This window comes from Cylas formicarius, unplaced genomic scaffold (assembly GCF_029955315.1).
Source record: "Cylas formicarius isolate icCylForm1 unplaced genomic scaffold, icCylForm1.1 PGA_scaffold_9__14_contigs__length_23061073, whole genome shotgun sequence".
Taxonomy (NCBI): Eukaryota; Metazoa; Arthropoda; class Insecta; order Coleoptera; family Brentidae; genus Cylas; species Cylas formicarius.
In genome coordinates, this window is record NW_026844365.1 from 6270337 (window position 1) to 6288396 (window position 18060).

Sequence of the window (18060 nt, forward strand, 5' to 3'; positions counted from 1 at the left end):
CGTTTGCCGTATCCATACGAAGTTACACATGACATAAACAAACTAAACAAAACCTCTGGAGTTAGTATTTTATAGTATTTTTTTAAGAAGACAATGCACAATATGATTTCTACAATGTTTAAATCACAAAAAAAGTTTTAATTAAATTTTTAATGTTTAGGAGTAGTAGGCGGTGACATGAAGTCGTTTTTAAACGTTGTTATTACATCTTTTGGCGAATGGATCTTTTTTTGCTATAAAAAACTTATACAAAGCAGTGTGGTGCGTTCATGAAACCAGTTTTATCAGGAAATTAACCTTACAACGAAGAAAACCCTAGTTCAATCTGCAATCTGTACAATGGTGATGGCCATTTGTTTGAGTGATTTCCATTCCCTGTGATCTTAAGTCCAAACTTATCTGAGTTCAGTAATTAGGTTGAATTAACACCTTCCTTAGGCCCGGTTGTACAGTTGTAGTTTAAGGTTGAACCCAGTTTAAATATGCAAGTCCAGTTCAAAACAATAGTTGGTTCACTATGTACCGTTTTGTGAGGTTCAACTGAGTGCTCGAATTTCGGCGCTTTAACCAAGTTGTATGTAACATAATATTATTCTTTATTTTAGTATTTGACAATTTGCTGTGATTTTGCCTAAATTATAAAATTAATTCTGGATAATCAGTTACATACGAAAAATTATCAATAAAACGAAACCAATGTTAGTAGTTTAAATCTCTCTGTTTTTATCGCTCTTGCTCCTTCCTTCAATTGTCCCTCCCTAAACTTGTCTTTTTCTTCTAAACATCTAGTAATGGTGGGGAATATTTGGAACCACCTTAAATAAAGCATAGAGATAGAGAGAAAATATGAGAGAAAATTATAAAATAGAGAGGTTCAAAAACAGATCCGTCCTCTTCTCCTATAACTCCCTCTCTATCCTTAAACTTCCAGTGGGAAATATTTACCTCCAGAGAGAGAGAGAGATTTAAAGAGAGATGGACGTTTCAAACAAAAAGATAGGACAATGTGCGAAAAATGAGGGCATTGGTCATCACTAGACTGATCCTAAAACCGACCTAAAACTCATCAAAGTAATTTAATCCGGTGTACGCATTTTGTGCCGTTACGGATTGCTTTAATTTTGTAGCTTAAGTTTTAGTAGCTTCCTTTGGTTACAGATCCTTCAACTTCAGATGAACGACTATAAGTACCATTACGTATTTACGACATTTGACATCGAAACGTTCGACTTGGAAGACTTCAAGTACAATTTCGTCAACATGACCGCATTCAGGGTAGTCGATATCGACCAGCTGGCGGTGAAGGAAGTCCTCAGGGATATGGCTAAGTTTCGTGCGAATCAGGACGTGCCGCCTATCAACAACAGTTTTGTTCGGGTGAGTTTAAATGGGGCAAAATGGAAGATATTCCTAACTTCCACGAAACATATGATAGTTTTCGCAACTTATTGCACCGAAATCTACATTAAACCTGCAGATACTCACTTACAAACCTACTTTTTTGGATTAATACTAAGTTTTTCTTCTTCATTTCAAACAGATTTCAGTCAAAATCGTCTTTTCCGAGACACGTGCAAAAACCGCATCAAAATTGCAGAAACGAGCTTAAGCCCTCAGTTTTTGTTGCTAATAGCTAAATTTGAATATATTTTACTCAAAATTTGCTTTTTCGACAGTTATTGTATCCAAATCGACAAAAAACCTGCATATATGAACTTAAAACCCTCTTTCTAGGACAAATGGTTAGTTTTTTTGTTGATTTCGAGCAGATTACATTCAAAAACGGATTTTCTTCTTCAAATTGGTACGAGAACATCATCAAACCTAAAGATATAAGCCTAAAACCTCACTTTACGGCTAAAACATATATCTCGAACAGCGTATGTGATTTTTCTCAAATAGGCTTTAGCTATACCTTCGGCGATTTTGAGGTGCCATTCACTTAGTTACGTCACAATAAATTCGCAGTTTGTGCATCCTCGGTTGATCTAGATTTTTAAAATGTTCTTCTCTTCTTCAACATCCGACGGTTCGTAATCCGAGTGACATCGAGACCCGTAAGGCTCGGACCATAAAGTAGATTTTCGCGGCAATCCGAATTTGTCCCGTCGACATAGTTGGCAATTTTCCTGGCAGCGGAAAACTGCGAAAAGGTCGTGCCATAAAGTTTCGAGTTGAAAGCAAAAAAAAATGGCCGATCGCGCCGATAAGACGACGATTTAGGAAAATGTACGGCCGGTCGAATCGTGTATAACTAACTGGCAAGAATCCAAATTCTACGAACGTGTCGCATTAAATATAAGTTTCATTCTCAGGCTGAGGCTTCGCTGATGTACGACTCGGTATACGTTTTCGCCATCGGATTGCAAACGCTCGAGCAATCTCACAGTATCCAATTGTCCAACGTCTCGTGCGATCTGGAACAACCTTGGGACGGGGGCTTGAGCCTTATTAACTACATCAACGCTGTAAGTAAACATTATTTCCCACCAGGGGTAACTTACAGTGCAAAAGGAAAGAATTACAATGTATTCTATAAAATGTTGAAACAGTATTTCCCATTAGACTTTGACATTGACTCATGAGTTTATTTGACACGAGCGCAGCGAGAGTTTAATAACGGGTGACTTAAAAAAAGTTTCTTCTTCTTCTTTTACTTCTGTGGGCCACGACTGCCAGGATCATTCGGCCAACTTAAAAAGTTTACCGAACGTGTTGCATACTATACTTTTTCTACGACAGTTAGTTTTGGGGACAGGATGGAAGCAATTTTGATATGTAGAGGCAGAAGAGTATTATGTATTTCTTTTCCGACGAAATAGATTTACTAAGAATTTTATTAGCAGTTAAGGGTTTAGATAAGAGAATTAAGCATAACACTACAACGTAATAAAAAATTCAGTGTGCTCAGTAAACTTATCAGTTTTAATCAGTGGTCTTCTACGTTTCTGCTTTTGCGCTAGATGTCGTCTCCATAAGAATTCTTGTTTGGGAAGCTAAAGATGGGCGTGGATATTGTTTCCGATGACTGGCTCACATATTGGTGAATCCATCCATCCATTTAATTAACCAACGTATTCAATTGAATATGATTCACTTTTTTGACAGCTTTCTTAAAGTGTCTCAAAGTTCTTAATTTTGTTATCGATTTTCTAGTCCGTTTTTGTATAATAAAAACTACCGATATGTCAAAAGCGCTACCCCAAAATGGAATGCCAAAGTATGCAAAGCTGATGCAATCAAATGTAAGAAATTTCCTAACTTTAACAAGAGGCTCTTCTGTTAGACACTTTCTTTTTGTCAAGAGCTGGCTCTAATGGTAGATTGACCTTTTCAATTTCACTTTCAGTCAATCTAACCTCTTTTCTAGCTTTCCTATTTGGGGGGATAAATTTTTTACCATTGCAGGTGGAATACAAGGGACTGAGCGGACCGATAGAGTTCAAGGAAGGACGCAGGATCAAGTTCAAGCTGGACCTGATGAAACTGAAGCAACACGCCCTCGTGAAGGTCGGCGAGTGGTGTCCAGGCACGGGGGTCAACATAACCGACAGGGGAGCGTTCTTCGACCCCGGCACCATGAACGTAACCTTAGTGGTGACGACCATACTGGTAAATATCGGCTCGCCGATAGGTTGCATGCGGTGTTTTGCACGTAATTCCAGGAGAACCCGTACGTGATGATGCGGGAGGAAAAAAATTATACAGGCAATAGCAGGTTTTACGGGTTTTGCGTGGACGTGCTGGAACGGGTATCCAGGGAGGTCGGGTTCGATTACCTCTTGGACTTGGTGCCTGATAGAAAGTACGGGGCACGAGATCCCGAGTCGGGCTACTGGAATGGCATGGTCAGGGAGCTTATTATGCATGTATGTCCAGTTGACTTTGCTAAAATAGACCAAGTAGTATAGGCAAGGCATTCGGCTTCAAAATGAAATTACTAGCCGAGCCATGACTGTAAAATAATTGAATAAATTAAAAATTTGGAGATAAGTAAAAGATGCCTACATTTTGAAATTTAAATCAGTTTGATGGCATTTGCAGTGATTTCAGTGATATCAACATATTTTGTAAGTAAGAAATGCTTTGTATTTGGTTTTCGACAAAGTGATACCAATAGAAAACACAAAAGATTGTTTTTTGTTCTTAAAAGTTTTCTTTTTTTTTAAATAGTCGGTTAATAATTGGTTTACATGAGGTTACATAGCGAGTTAAAAATGTAAATATCTTGGAAACGGCTTAAAATACAGACGCAAATGAACATGGGTAATAAAAAACGGAAAAATAATCGATATATGAATATGCCGACATTCTATGGCCCATTCGTTTTGAAACATTCTATTTTTAGAAATTAAAACTTTTAAAAAAGATTTTGTTTCTTGTTTTTCTTAAAATATACAAATATCAATTAAGCCATCCAAGAAATGATTAATTCAATTGCTTTGGATTATTTAATTGTTTCGGTTGAAGCAATTGCGTTTGGACGAATTCATTGTGTGCAAACCATATCACCGATTTCATACACTGCGAAAAATATTCCGATCGATATTTCTATTTCGATTATTTTGGTTTTTCACTAGTAATAGCATCAGATAACACAACAGGTTTTTTTTGTTCCTAAAATTTTTCTTTCCTTTTCAGCAATTGTTAGCGACTATTAGCCAGCTCATTTGAAAGTAATATTTTAAATAATAAATTACTAGTCGGCCGTTACTTGGTTTACATAAGGTTACACGAGTTAAAATATTTTGAAAACCGCACGCTAATAACAATACAACAATAACGCATTTTTTTTTTAGTTGACAAATCAAAATATTTTAATGCACAGGATATATTGGTAGATCTAAAAAGTACAATTTTAGAAATATTGCACGTTTTACGAAAAAATCTGTTTTTGTTTTTACAAATGTAACCTTAAGAAGCGATAAGCGATTCAATTGCTTTAAATTGTGTGAGTCTTGTGTTCAAAGCAATTGCACTAAGTCGAATTCACCGTATGCAGTTTACGTTACTGATTTCGTACACCGAGAAAAATATTTCTTCATTGGTCATAGCAATAAAAACATAATAGGTTGTTGTTCGTAAAATTTTTCTTTTTTTTAGTAATCACTAACCAACTATTAGTGAATTCATTTAAAAGTAAAATTTTTAATAATAAATTATTGGTCAGCTATTGCTTGGTTAAGATAAGATTACACAGCGAGTGAAAAATGTAAATATATTTTTTACTTAGAAAATATTAGAAAATGACCTTGTGGTATCAGAACTCAAATCTGGTGGCGCCATCTAGAATGTGATCGCGCCATTAACTTCCCATCCCCAAAAACCCCCATATGCGAATTTTTGTAAACATATTTTTGAAAATTGTAAAAGTAATTAATAAAAAACAAAAAATTAAATTACGCTTATCATCCTGTATCTCCGTTAGTTTTCACTTTAGGACATTGGTTTATTTGACAAATCGAAATATTTTGAAACACCCTATAAATCGAAAAAATACAGTTTTACAAATATTCCAGGTTTTCCAAAAAAAGCTTTGTTTTTTGTTTCTCTCGAAGCCTAAACCATTTAAGAAGCAATCAGTGCTTTCAATCGTGTGAGTCCTGTATTCAAAGCAATTGCGTTGTGTGGTGCATTTCACGTCACCGATTGCGTACACTGAGAAAAATATTTCGATCCCTTGTCGTTTCATTTAAAGTTCGTAATGACGATCGAATTTGCTGTATTCGGCGCCCGCCGTCTCGCTGTTTTAAAAACGAAATACGGTAATTTACGAGAAACGTCGGAACACTTCCTGAAATGGACGGGGTAGAGCCCCCGATTGGGAGTCTGCCATTGTTTGTAATTGCCGCCATTCATTCCGGTAATTCGTTCGTCTCTTTGATTAAAACGGCGCATTCGCGGCTAATAATACCACCGACCTGGTTCACCCGTTAGGGGAGGCATTTCTGTCGTTCTGAATTTTTATTGCTCGCTATCATGCACCGAGCTCTTAGCGCTTCCTTCACCATTAAAACTTTCTTTCTCTTGAAACCAACACCGGAAATTGGGGCGTGGTTAAAAAATATTTAAAGGTGACCTCATGGGATAATTCCTTATCTTGGATCTGTCAAGATATTTAAAAAAATTACTTTTTACAAATCTTCTGGATTCCTCCTGCGATGATAAATTGGTTAAGGCTTTCGCGGCCCGTTGATAAGCTATTATCTTCATTCGGGTTTAAAGGCCGTCGTCGATTGGAATTACTTCCTAACGTTTCGCTAGCACGAGTGGCGAGCTTCTTCAGAGGTCCTTCCATCTCCGATGTTGGACGTAGACTGACGATTTCTCCTGCGCAGGTTGTAACCAACCCATACGGACAGATACCTGCATGCTCTATCCAACCATCACCCAAGTCAAAAGTATGGGGTTATCAGAACCCTGACAGAACGAGCCCGAAGGATTTGCGAACCGGAGAACCTCCAGATGGAACTTGAACACCTAAAAACTGCGTTCGAGGCAAATGGCTACAGTAAGAGGGAGATCGAGAGATCAATGAACTCAAGATCATCAAGATCACGGGATACCGAACAACGACCCTCCACCTCCCGCGCATATCTGCCGTATATTCCGAGTGTCACCGACAGGATTGGCAGAGTATTGAAAAGACACGACATCAAAACAATCTTTAAGCCTACAAAGAAGATCCAGCAGACCATCAGGTCAGCGAAGGACAAGAGGGGCTCACTTTCAGCTGCGGGAGTCTACCGCATTCCGTGTTCATGCGGAAAGGTCTACATCGGAACTACCAAGAGATCAATGGGAACGAGACTTAAGGAGCATAAAGCAAGCTGCAGGCTAGGACATACAGAGAAGTCTGCAGTGGCTGAACACGCACTGGGCAGCGGGGAACACAGGATACACTTTGAGAGCTGTAAGTTACTAGCATCGGTCAACGGCTATCACAACAGACTAGTCAGGGAAGCCATTGAGATTCAAAAACACCCACACAATTTCAATCGAAAGGAGGAGACCCTTAGACTCAACCAAATCTGGAACCCGATCCTTAGGAACGCCCGAGCAGTACCGATCGATATCCCGAGACCAACCGAAGCGGAACAAGCCCCGCCCTCCACCAATCGGCATAAATACAACCTGCGCAGGAGAAATCGTGAGTCTACGTCCAACATCGGAGATGGAAGGACCTCTGAAGAAGCTCGCCACTCGTGCTAGCGAAACGTTAGGAAGTAATTCCAATCGACGACGACCTTTAAACCCGAATGAAGATAATAGCTCCTCCTGCGATGCTTGTTTATAAATCAACCTTGCTTTGAAGTCCGTTTTTATAAACTAAAATTCTTGCATCAATTCTTCTACCAAGTAAATTTCCGAGAATTCCTAGAAATCTAAAAGCAATCAAACAATCTTAACTGCGACTAAAGTTTTCAACTTTTTCCATTATGGGAGTCGTGCCCCTCAAACAATATATAAGCAGGAATTTCATGATATGGAACTAATTATCTTAAAGGACCAAGGAATTAATAACGAAATTGTGAAAACTATCCGAGACATTTGAAGAAACTTTTGAAAAATATTTAAATAAACTTTGTGGTAATAACTTCATTATTGGATATCTTTGGTAAGATTTATAAAAAAAATCAAACGACAGTAAATAGTAATGCTCCATGCTTGAATTCTTGCTAATATTTAAACCTTTCAATAAAATTAAAAAATGGAGTGTTTCTGTTTGACAAAAATGAGTTTAAAAAAATTTTATTTTAAATTTTTAAATTTTTTGAACCCTCTGTTAGAAAATTAACCCCAAATATACATATAGCAAAAGCTCGGTCACTGAAATCAACAGATACATTCATTCCACATTGCAATGATGCTAAAGAGAAAGAAATTAGAATAGCATGCTTGACGAACAAACCCAACTTCTGTTAGCACAGCACACATGCAGTATTATATAGATTTTTATCGTTGTTTTCGTGTACGTAAAGCTGGTGAAAGTAAAGTGCAGCTGTCCCCAATAATATCCTCCATCTACTGATCGAGAAAGATATTCAATCATCGAGAAAAACTGGGGTGCAAAGTGTTTTTTTCCATTATTACTACTCAACAATTATTATTATTAGATGATTTCATTTTGTCAACTATTTTATTAGGAGCTTAATTAGGTTCCTTAATAATATTAACATTACTCTTAATCTCAAAATTCTTTGGCCGTTTGACCAAGAGGTTGAGGCTAACAGCGCTTAGTTGGAGGGGCTCGCTATTTCTTCCACCTGTGGCTGCATTTGCTCGGGCATGTATAACCTGCTTTTTTTTTCGTACATCGAATAACTTTCGATATAAGCGGTTAGCGGGTATCGTGCGTGGTATTTTGTAGTTGTATTGGCTAAGCGGCTTTTGTCCCCACCCACAGGAGCAACCCTACGTACTTTTAAAACCCAACCCGATCCTCCAAGGCAACGACCGCTACGAAGGCTTCTGCATTGATCTGCTCAAAGAACTGGCCGCCATGGTGGGCTTCGAGTACCGTATAGAGCTAGTTCCCGATAGCAAGTATGGCGCTATCGATCTGGAAACTGGAGAATGGAACGGTATAGTCAGGCAGCTCATGGACAAAGTACGAGCCAACGATGTAACATTTTTTTTTCATCAATTACATCAATAAAGAGAGAAAATCAAATGCTTTCCCCCAATGCTGGCGTATCAACAAAATTGGAAAACAATATCGAAACTTCACAGCCCTTCTTCTGAAAAATATTTATTTTGTTTGTTGAGAGTCATTAGGAAACAGCAAATAAAAAGTTGTAAAGATTGTCACGGTTCGCATATTAATCTAAGGGTACACAGGGTAGCTTTAATAAGCGCGACAAATTAAACACACAACCCTTCAACTTTTTTATTAATAAAAATGCATAGCTAAAACTAATGGTCTTGCCCATATGCCACAGAGTGTTCAAAATAAACTCGTATATTTGAATTATTTTCTATTAACAATTCTCGATTTTCTTAAATGGCTTATTTTTTCTGAAAGATTTTGCATAAACCTACAACTTCTGTTAAGTATGTCATATACCTATTTTTAATACTTTGCGATTTATTTTAACTTTTTCAGTATTTACCTTTCAGGTGAAAGAGCTTTGTTGGAGACGTAGGTAACCAATTACTATTACTATTATTACTATTATTCCAAATTAACTTAATTTATTTTTATTTATTAATATGGCAAATGTTCAAAAGTATGTCCTTCTATTTGGATACACATGTTTAGTCTTTTTTACATATTTTCTTGGACCTTGGACACGATTTTTAACATATTCCCACAAGTAGTCCAGATCTACCAATCCATTTCTCTGGGTAATGATGATTTAAAGATTCTCGAACTTGTCTGTTTTGCTAAACCCACAATTGTTGGATTTCAATGCTCTCAACTTCTTGAAGACAAAGAGATAAATCATTCTACAAAATGTTTAAATATCTAGACCCGCGTAGTGCTTCGCGAAAAAAATATGGTCCAAAAATGTTTTTTTCAACGCCGCACGTAATGTGTTCATTGGCTTTGACTTTGCTGTTCCTGTCCCACAATCCAATCCTGCTAAAAGTAGCTTCATTGGCACAAAGAAGTGTCTTGGTGTAGTTCCATATGGAATGGATGATATTTTTACTTTCTAGTGGACTATTGATCTGGGGGTTATCTTGAACTTAATGCTAATTCTTTTTTCTCACTGGTAGCATTCCGGTTTACCATTTTTCAGTATATAAATCAAATCAATTAATTCCGCTTTAGGACAATCCATACTGTGTCCTGGCTAACCAATGCTATAGCAATATTCTTAGACAGTAGTAGTAAGTATATTGAAAAGTATTAAAAATAGATTTATAACATACTCAATGTAGGTTTTACAATTAAAGATGATAAAAAGCCGTATATAGTTTTTTTTATTATAGTTTGAAAACTAATAAATTTTTTGGATTTTGAAAAAAAGGGATCTTTAGGGAGGAGGAAGTTTATTAAAAATGAGTTCAAATTTCCCGAAACTGTACCTTCATTATGGCGCCGCAAGTTAGTGAGTTACAAAAAAAAATTTAGGGTGAATAAAGTAGATTTCAAAATATAAAAAAACCTTTGTGGAGCCTTTTTTGTATAAAAATAAATTAGTGTGATAAGAGTTTAAATAAATTTTATGTTTTGTTTACAATTATTTTTTACCGCAGTATTGAATTTTTTTGCCATTAACTTACTGTTTTTATGTTAACAAAATACAAAAAATTAGATCCATTCTTTTAATAATTTTTTTTAGAAATAAATCACAAAAGTGTTCCCTTGAATTAAAATACCGAAAAAAAAAATGTCGTTTTTTATTATATTTTGAAAATATACGTAGTACCAAACTTGCAATATCTGATCCATTTGTTGAGTTAAAAACTAATGTTACTTTTAAACTGTTAGAGATACAACAATAAACATTCAAGTAATTTTTGTTGGTAATGGAATTATCATTAAAAATACGGCCGAAGAATAGTAAGTATCTGGAAGGAGAATTTGCATGATATATATCAGATATAATAATGGATAAAAAAATTAGTAAATGACCTACTCGAAAGACAATTTCATTACCAACAAAAATGACATGAACTGTTTCAAAGTTATATTACTTTTTAAGTCAACAAATGGATCAGCTGTTTCAACTTTTCTACCACGTAATTTTGAAACAATAATAAAAAATTTGAAGTATATATATTTTTTTAGTATTTTAATGCACAGGGTAGTTTTTTTAATTTTTAAAACTTTCAGAAAAAAAAAAAAACAAAGAAAAGTTAACAATTCGTTCATAACAAATTTGTTACATAATTAACAATGAAATTGTTAATGAAAAAAATTTTTTTTATAATTTTTAAAGAACTGTCAATTATGATTAAAAAAAATCTTAACGAATTATTTAAACAATTAAGAAAAACGTTTATACACAATTAATAATTTTAATTAGAATTTTTCTTTAACTCATAAATGAGGTAAAAAAAACTCTATTATCGAAAGAGTCCATTTGTTTTGATTTGGTTGATTATCTAAATATTTTTTTTATTTGCAATGGTAAAGGAAGTGTCGGAGAAAGGTAATTGACAATGGGTTAGTTTATTGGAAAATTAACTTAATAAAAAAAAGTCCATCGGGAATCAGTTTTTCCAAGTGTTTGGGTTGTACCATAATTTTCAAAGATTTTTAGATCTATTTTATACACCCTAAAAAATTTTGTTAGTTTCATTTACTAACTTGCGACGCCATGCTAACTTCAACATGGCGCGCGGACTGCAATTTTCAACGTTGAATTGAAATGATTAATAATGGAGGTACAATTTCGGGAATTAGAACATTTTTTACTAAACTTCCTCCCCTCTAAGGATCTTTTTTTCAAAAAACTATAAGCAAAAAATGAAACACTACTTTTTACCATCATAAATTGTTTATAACTTTTAAAATTTTTAATATACCAGTCCATTTTTTTGGCACAATGATCTAGATATAATTCCGAATTTTAGTAATAGTATGTTGAATTAACGTCACTGTAAAGTCAATAACTTGAAATCCTGAAAACGTTGTTTATCAAATAGAAGACGTTTTAGCGTGTTTGCTTTTCTTTAATGTAGTTTACCGACGTAATGGAATTATATCGAATAATAACTTTACGTTTGCATATATTTGAATATGGTGTTTTTTTCCCGTCTGGAGAACAGAAAGCTGATCTAGCGGTGGGTTCCATGACGATTAACTACGCCAGGGAAAGTGTTATTGATTTCACGAAGCCTTTCATGAATCTGGGGATTAGTATTCTTTTCAAGGTAAGTGTCCTGAAACAATGATACAAGTAATTATTGTAAACAAACGGCCGGAATCGATATTATAGTTATTTTAGGTTAGGTTATGTTTGAAATAATATATTTTTATTTAGATAATATAAGTGGAGGGTAAGAAATACAGAGTGTGCAGAAAATATGTGTCCTCCCATTTACGATGGCACAGTATCTTGGCTATCTGCATAAATACGAGGTTTGCTCAAAAAGTAAGGTGACTTTTAGAATTGGGCGGGCTAAATAGAATCGATCTTCGATAGTTTTTTTATTATGTTGTTCACAGTTTCAGTAAGTTTCCGTCTAAACTTTTTTTGATGAGACGGAAGTATTAAACGTGTTTTTTGTGTGCTCCTCCATTTTCTACTGTCAAGAATTTTGCGTAAAATATGGAATTTAGTGGTGCAATGGTACAATGCAATGATATAACCTGCTCACTAATCGTTGCTTGTGTCTAACTTTTCGGCAAAAAACAAAACGAGAATCGTGTCTCAGCCTTACCGGATATGGCACCCGGCGAGTTTTTCATGTTCCTAAATCTCAAGAAACCCACGGCAAGAAATAGGTTTACCAGAATTGCCCCGAGGATTGGAAAAAACGTTGGCATAAGTGTATTATATCTGGGGCGATAACTTTGAAGGGGACAACATTAATTTTGATGAATGAACTACTTTTTGATAAAACTTAAGTTACGTTACTTTTTGGACACACCTCGTAAGCTTCATATATGGGTGATTCTGTTTTAGCTGTGATTTTTCATGTTTCGTATTGTTTGTTCTCACTGGTAATTAATTAATGACCTAATAATGACATTTTTGTGTTAATTAGGCGATCATGAACATATGTCATCATCAACCTCTAAACTTTCAGCTGTTAAAAAGGAAGTACCAGGATAGTATTTAGGTCCACTTATGTCCGGGTTTACAACATCTTTACGGTTTGGTGATAATCATTTCCATGGTGATGGCACTCAACTGTAATTTTCTTTTTCTGCCTCAACAAAGCAAGCATTAATTCTGATTGAATAGGTTTTACGATTTCGTCATTCGACATATGCTCGCACTTAATCCTAATAAATTCGCAGTGATGATATTTGGAGATCACAATCAGATTGATAATAATAAAAGCAACGTAAAATTCATATCATTTTAGATATAGATATATAATTTTGTAAATGCAATAAAGCTGTATTTAGGGGAAGGGATTTCAATTCGTCTTAATTTAGGTACCGACCGATAAAGAATCGGCGTTTTTCACTTTCTTCGACCCGTTGGGGCTGCACATTTGGCTCTCCACTTTGGGAGCCTTCTTCATGGCAGGCTTCACGACTTACGCTATAGGCAGGTTCACTCCATGCGAGTGGGTAAATCCCACCCCATGGAGACGGCGCGTTCGATTGGTGAACCAAATGAACATGTCCAATAGTTTCTGGTTCGTTACAGGAACGCTGCTCAGACAGAGTTCGGGAGTATCGCCGAAGGTAGACGATCAGTACCCGGAGAAGATGCTTAATCCAACACTGATCTGTCGCGATATCATTTAACTATGGAACCCACCTAAACGTGCATTCTTAAATCTTATTTACGCTAAATTTAAGGTGCCATCGAGTCCTGAGACGAGACTTTTCTCGTTCATGAACCCGCTGGCGACGGATATATGGATGTACGTGTTCTCCGCTTATGTCCTGGTATCCATCACAATGTTCGTGGTCGCTCGATTTTCGCCCCACGAATGGCACAACCCCCACCCCTGCGACATCGACAACGAACTGCTCAACAATCAATTTTCGTTGGCCAATTCGTTCTGGTTTACCATCGGCACCTTAATGCAGCAGGGTTCCGATCTCAATCCGAAGGTCCTTCACCTTTCTATCCACTTCAACACTTAACCTATCGCTGTTTTAGTTGACCAAACTCTTTAGCTATACTTCTGACGTAGTCACAGCGCACCAGCAGCGACAGCTTCTAACGATCTAAGGATTTAAACGCCTTCAAAGAATTAAAATTTGGTCTTACTTTATTTAGAGGGTATATAGGATAAAATGTTTACGTAAGACTACTCCACATGTTTTCAAAGTAATCGCTGTTGAAGCAGCGAATGAATGTGAGATTTATATTTAATATAAAAAATTTATTGTGGTGGTGACTATTGATGATTGCTGATTTAAAAAACCCTTTTTTGTGTAGTTTTTTTTTGTACAGGGTGAATCAATCATAGAGGTTTCGAAAGTTATGACAAAATACTAAATACAAAAGTCGTTAACATCGCTAGTTCTATTTAAAAAATTAAAATTACTCTAAAGTATATGGTGGGTGGCTCAAAAATGCATGACGAATAAAACATACATGCCTTTGAAATGGATTTTTAAACTTTGTTTTGAATTGGTTTTTTATTAATAATGTAATTCTAATATGTAACTTTCAGTCGCCAAAATCAATCGTGCTGGATGATTTCTTCTGTCATTACTGCAAAAAAAATGGTTTTCTGATATTAAGGTCTTATTATCTATAATTTTCCAAGTAAAATCTAAATTTTGTAAACTAATTATTAAAAAAGTAGTAAAGATAAATAACTGAATTTTATTGGGGCTCAATTAATAGACCTGTAAGTGGAGCCGCAATCTATCTATTGGTCCAAAAAAGTCCAGTCTTTGCACTTATCGAAGTTATTTCGTGTGGTTATATCAGAAGACGCCATCTGCTAGCAAGGCTAGCAAACGCAATCGTCGTATTAAGCTGCTAGTAAGCCTTCTTGAAGCCTTCTTTCCATTCTTTGCCTTCCAAGATTGAGCAAAAGGCATTAAATTTCAAATTTGAATTTATTTGGACTTTAAGATTAGTAGATGCACGCTTATACGGAAGAAGACCAGCCAGGAAGCCTTTAATTTCTGCTAGAAAAAGAGCTGCTGGCTTGAATTCGCAGAAAGGCATACCAACTGAACTGCTGGTGACTGGAGAAAAGATCTTTAAAGTGACGAAACACGTTACATCTCTACTTCTGATGGAATGAGACGCCTCAGAACACCTCTAAACCAGCGTTCTAAAATCAAGCGTAACCCTCTGATAACCCTATTGTTCTTATTTGACTTCTTTTTTTTGTTTAGTTGACCAAACTGACCATCAAAATGATCATTGTCGGAGACGAGACGTTGATTTATTAGTACGGCGTGCAATTCAGCCATTAAGCATGTAAATGCTGTTCACCAAATGAGTGGAGACCTAAAAAGCACCTGGTTTTCAGTCAAAAAAGAAGGTAATGCTCACGGTGTGGTGCTTGATGAATTTTACCAGGCACTAAACAGACTGTATCATTTGTATTATATATGTATTATATACCCAATTTACCCGATAAATTCCGGGAACTGAGGATAACCCCGGTACAGTACAATTTGGCAAAGGTTTGTCGGGTTGCTATTCATCTGGTTGGATGGATCCTCTACCCTTCATTGATGGCATAATGGACAAGTTATGCTTTTCTTGGTAGCTTTATTTTTCATTTTATTTTTTCAATGATCTTCTCGGGTCAGGCAGAAATATGTTAGAGGTCGATAGAAAACTTATGGGGAGAAGTAGAACGGCGAATACGAAGCGAGGCATTTCCAAAGAAGCAAGCCTTGGTAAAATTCTAGAAGAAGTGTTTAAATGAAGTTGATCAACTCCATGCCAGAAAAATTTGATAAAGCTATAAACAGCAATGGGCGCGCTATTGTTCATTTCATTTGCAAATAAGTTACAGCTGGTATTCTTTAGAGTGATTAAAATAGAGTTCGTTTTTTATTTAGTTAATAAGTCGACCTTAAAACCACCTTAAAGAAAGATTTCGATGGACTAATCTATGGAGCAAACGAAGCTCGCAGCGAAAAGCTTCCTGAATTTGTCAGATATTTCCAATTTCAATTTGTTGCAATATTTATGTCCAAGAGTGTAGATATATAAAATTTGATCACGAGAAACCTTGCGTATTAAAATTTCAAATTAACAATTCCTCGTTTGTAATTCGGACAGTCGCTTCTGGGTGCTGAACTATCCTGCAACTACTTTGTTGTCTTTGTTTTCGTTTCTTGAATGAATCTGCGTAGTTTCGACTCGACGCGCGTTGTGATATTGAAAAAAAAAATACGGACAGTGTTGGGTTAAGTATTGAATGTCTCACGCATAGAATCCTTATAGATCAATACGTAGAATTTCATTTACAAAGGAATGATACATTTTGCTAATTGACAGATGCCGCAAGCAGAACTGTCTATGCTCTCTTGTCAATTCGGGCAACACATTATAAGCTGGAACTTGACAACGTAAACACAAGTGAGAATTCCATTTTGTTGTTTAAAATCTTGAAATTAAAATTTATTTTATCATATGTCCAACTATTAATGGCTTGCATCCGGTCTTCTGTATTTAACCACAGTTCATCACGTCTCTCTCTTTTTGTTCCTCTTGTATTCCCCCATTCCAACTTTTCTTGGCTTTTCTTCTTTTACTTTTCCGTTCCGGGGTCCACATTAGCATTTGTTTTGGTGTTTAATCTTCTCGAATTCGCTTAAGTGTTTTTCGAGTGTTCTTTTAGTCTGGATGATATTGGAAGGTTTCAGGACAAATAAAGAATCCGGTTTTGATGTTATATTTTTTCAGAATTTTTGATAGTCGATAGGTGATATTGTGAACATACGGAAGTATCGGCAAACTGAGTTAAATTTTGTAAGTAATACCTTGATAACAGAAATTGTTCGCAAGAGGAACAGGGATGAGATGTATTAATGTGTGTATAGAAAAGGAGGAGTGTTGTTATTTTCCAATTTGATTGTGAAATAGATGTTTCTGTGTATGGAGTTGAGATTGTTCAGAAACGTTCCATTCCATAGGCTCAGTTTTAGAAGGAACCTATCCACTGCTAGTTCTTCACAGTATTAGAGATGGCAGGGAAAAGTGCTGGGCTGATATTTACTTGTTCGTAAATTTCTGCTTTACATGTGAAGTATGTTCCAGATGAGAGGAGGTCTTCGGATTTTGAATTTTTTGAGAGGATGCTTAGTGTTTCAGGTACAGGAATTTTAGTAAATAGAGATTCAACGTCAAAAATAACTAGAATGTCGTTTGGATCTAACTTAATACTTCTTAGTTCTTGAATAAGATAAAAAAAACTGTATTTGGCGAAGCGATAGTGCTAACTATAGGCCAAAGAGCACATTTTAGAGTCTTGAGGAGTGGTCAACTTTTTTATGTTTTATGGAAGAGAAGAAGCATTAACCACAGTCTTAATTTTACATTTTAGCGAACAAGTAGGATCTATATCGAAATGGTCGTAAGAAGTGTCTGAGAGTATGTCTTAAATTATGTCTTGGTAATCGGCAGAATTCATGATTCATGATTCAGTGTTTTCTTTTTGGTTCTTGAATAAGATGAAAAGAAATAAGCACAAAACTAGCAACGATAAACCTAATCCAGCGATATTATAAAATGTTCCTTATTTCATGTTAGGTGACAGTTTTGCTTGCGGTAACTTCTATTACATGGAAAACTGTACCATTATGATGGGCATAGAGGGCCGCTCCCTCTCTGACATCCTAGCCTAATGGTATCCTCAAACCCCTTGTAGGCCACATCCACTAGGATAGTGGGAGGAATATGGTGGTTCTTCACGCTAATCATCATATCCTCGTACACGGCCAACTTGGCCGCCTTTCTCACCGTAGAACGGATGATTACGCCCATCGAGAATGCCGAAGACTTGGCAAGTCAAACAGAAATACCCTACGGCACGTTAGAAAGCGGATCCACGATGACCTTCTTTCGGGACTCGATGATAGAGACCTACAAGAAGATGTGGCGGTTCATGGAGAACCGAAAACCGTCGGTGTTCGTCCCAACGTACGAGGAGGGCATCAAGAAAGTGCTCGAAGGCAACTACGCGTTCTTAATGGAGTCCACGATGCTGGACTACGTGGTCCAGAGGGATTGCAACCTCACTCAAATCGGTAACTATTTTGTAGTAGTGTGCACGATAGCAGTCCAAGTTGGACGGTATTTGAGCTCGTGGCAAAGGTTGATGATTTTTATTCTGTATTTCAATATTTAAGACGTTTAGGACATATCTTCATGTGAATTTTTTTTAATGCCGATCTGACGTGCCAGAATACGTGGAAAAATTAAAAAAAAAGCTATATAAAAATTTTGGACCTACTGCATAAAAAACTTTATATTAAACCGTGAAGAAACTGTAGTG

General features: G+C 36.1%; 1 protein-coding gene across 5 annotated transcripts in view; it reads left to right on the top strand.

The window, feature by feature from the left end:
* LOC132707057 (glutamate receptor ionotropic, kainate 2-like) overlaps positions 1-18060 on the top strand; it is a 55020-nt gene that overhangs the window by 31610 nt on the left and 5350 nt on the right. The window contains exons 6-13 of one of the 5 annotated variants that reach the window (XM_060678708.1): positions 1159-1377; positions 2316-2468; positions 3409-3612; positions 3666-3869; positions 8408-8611; positions 11725-11829; positions 13064-13318; positions 17434-17812. In XM_060678708.1, coding sequence (XP_060534691.1) covers positions 1159-1377; positions 2316-2468; positions 3409-3612; positions 3666-3869; positions 8408-8611; positions 11725-11829; positions 13064-13318; positions 17434-17812 — 1723 coding nt within the window. Of the gene's footprint in view, positions 1-1158; positions 1378-2315; positions 2469-3408; positions 3613-3665; positions 3870-8407; positions 8612-11724; positions 11830-13063; positions 13319-13435; positions 13694-17433; positions 17813-18060 lie in introns of all 5 variants that reach the window. The other 4 variants (XM_060678707.1, XM_060678711.1, XM_060678710.1 and 1 more) reach the window with 4 other exon arrangements.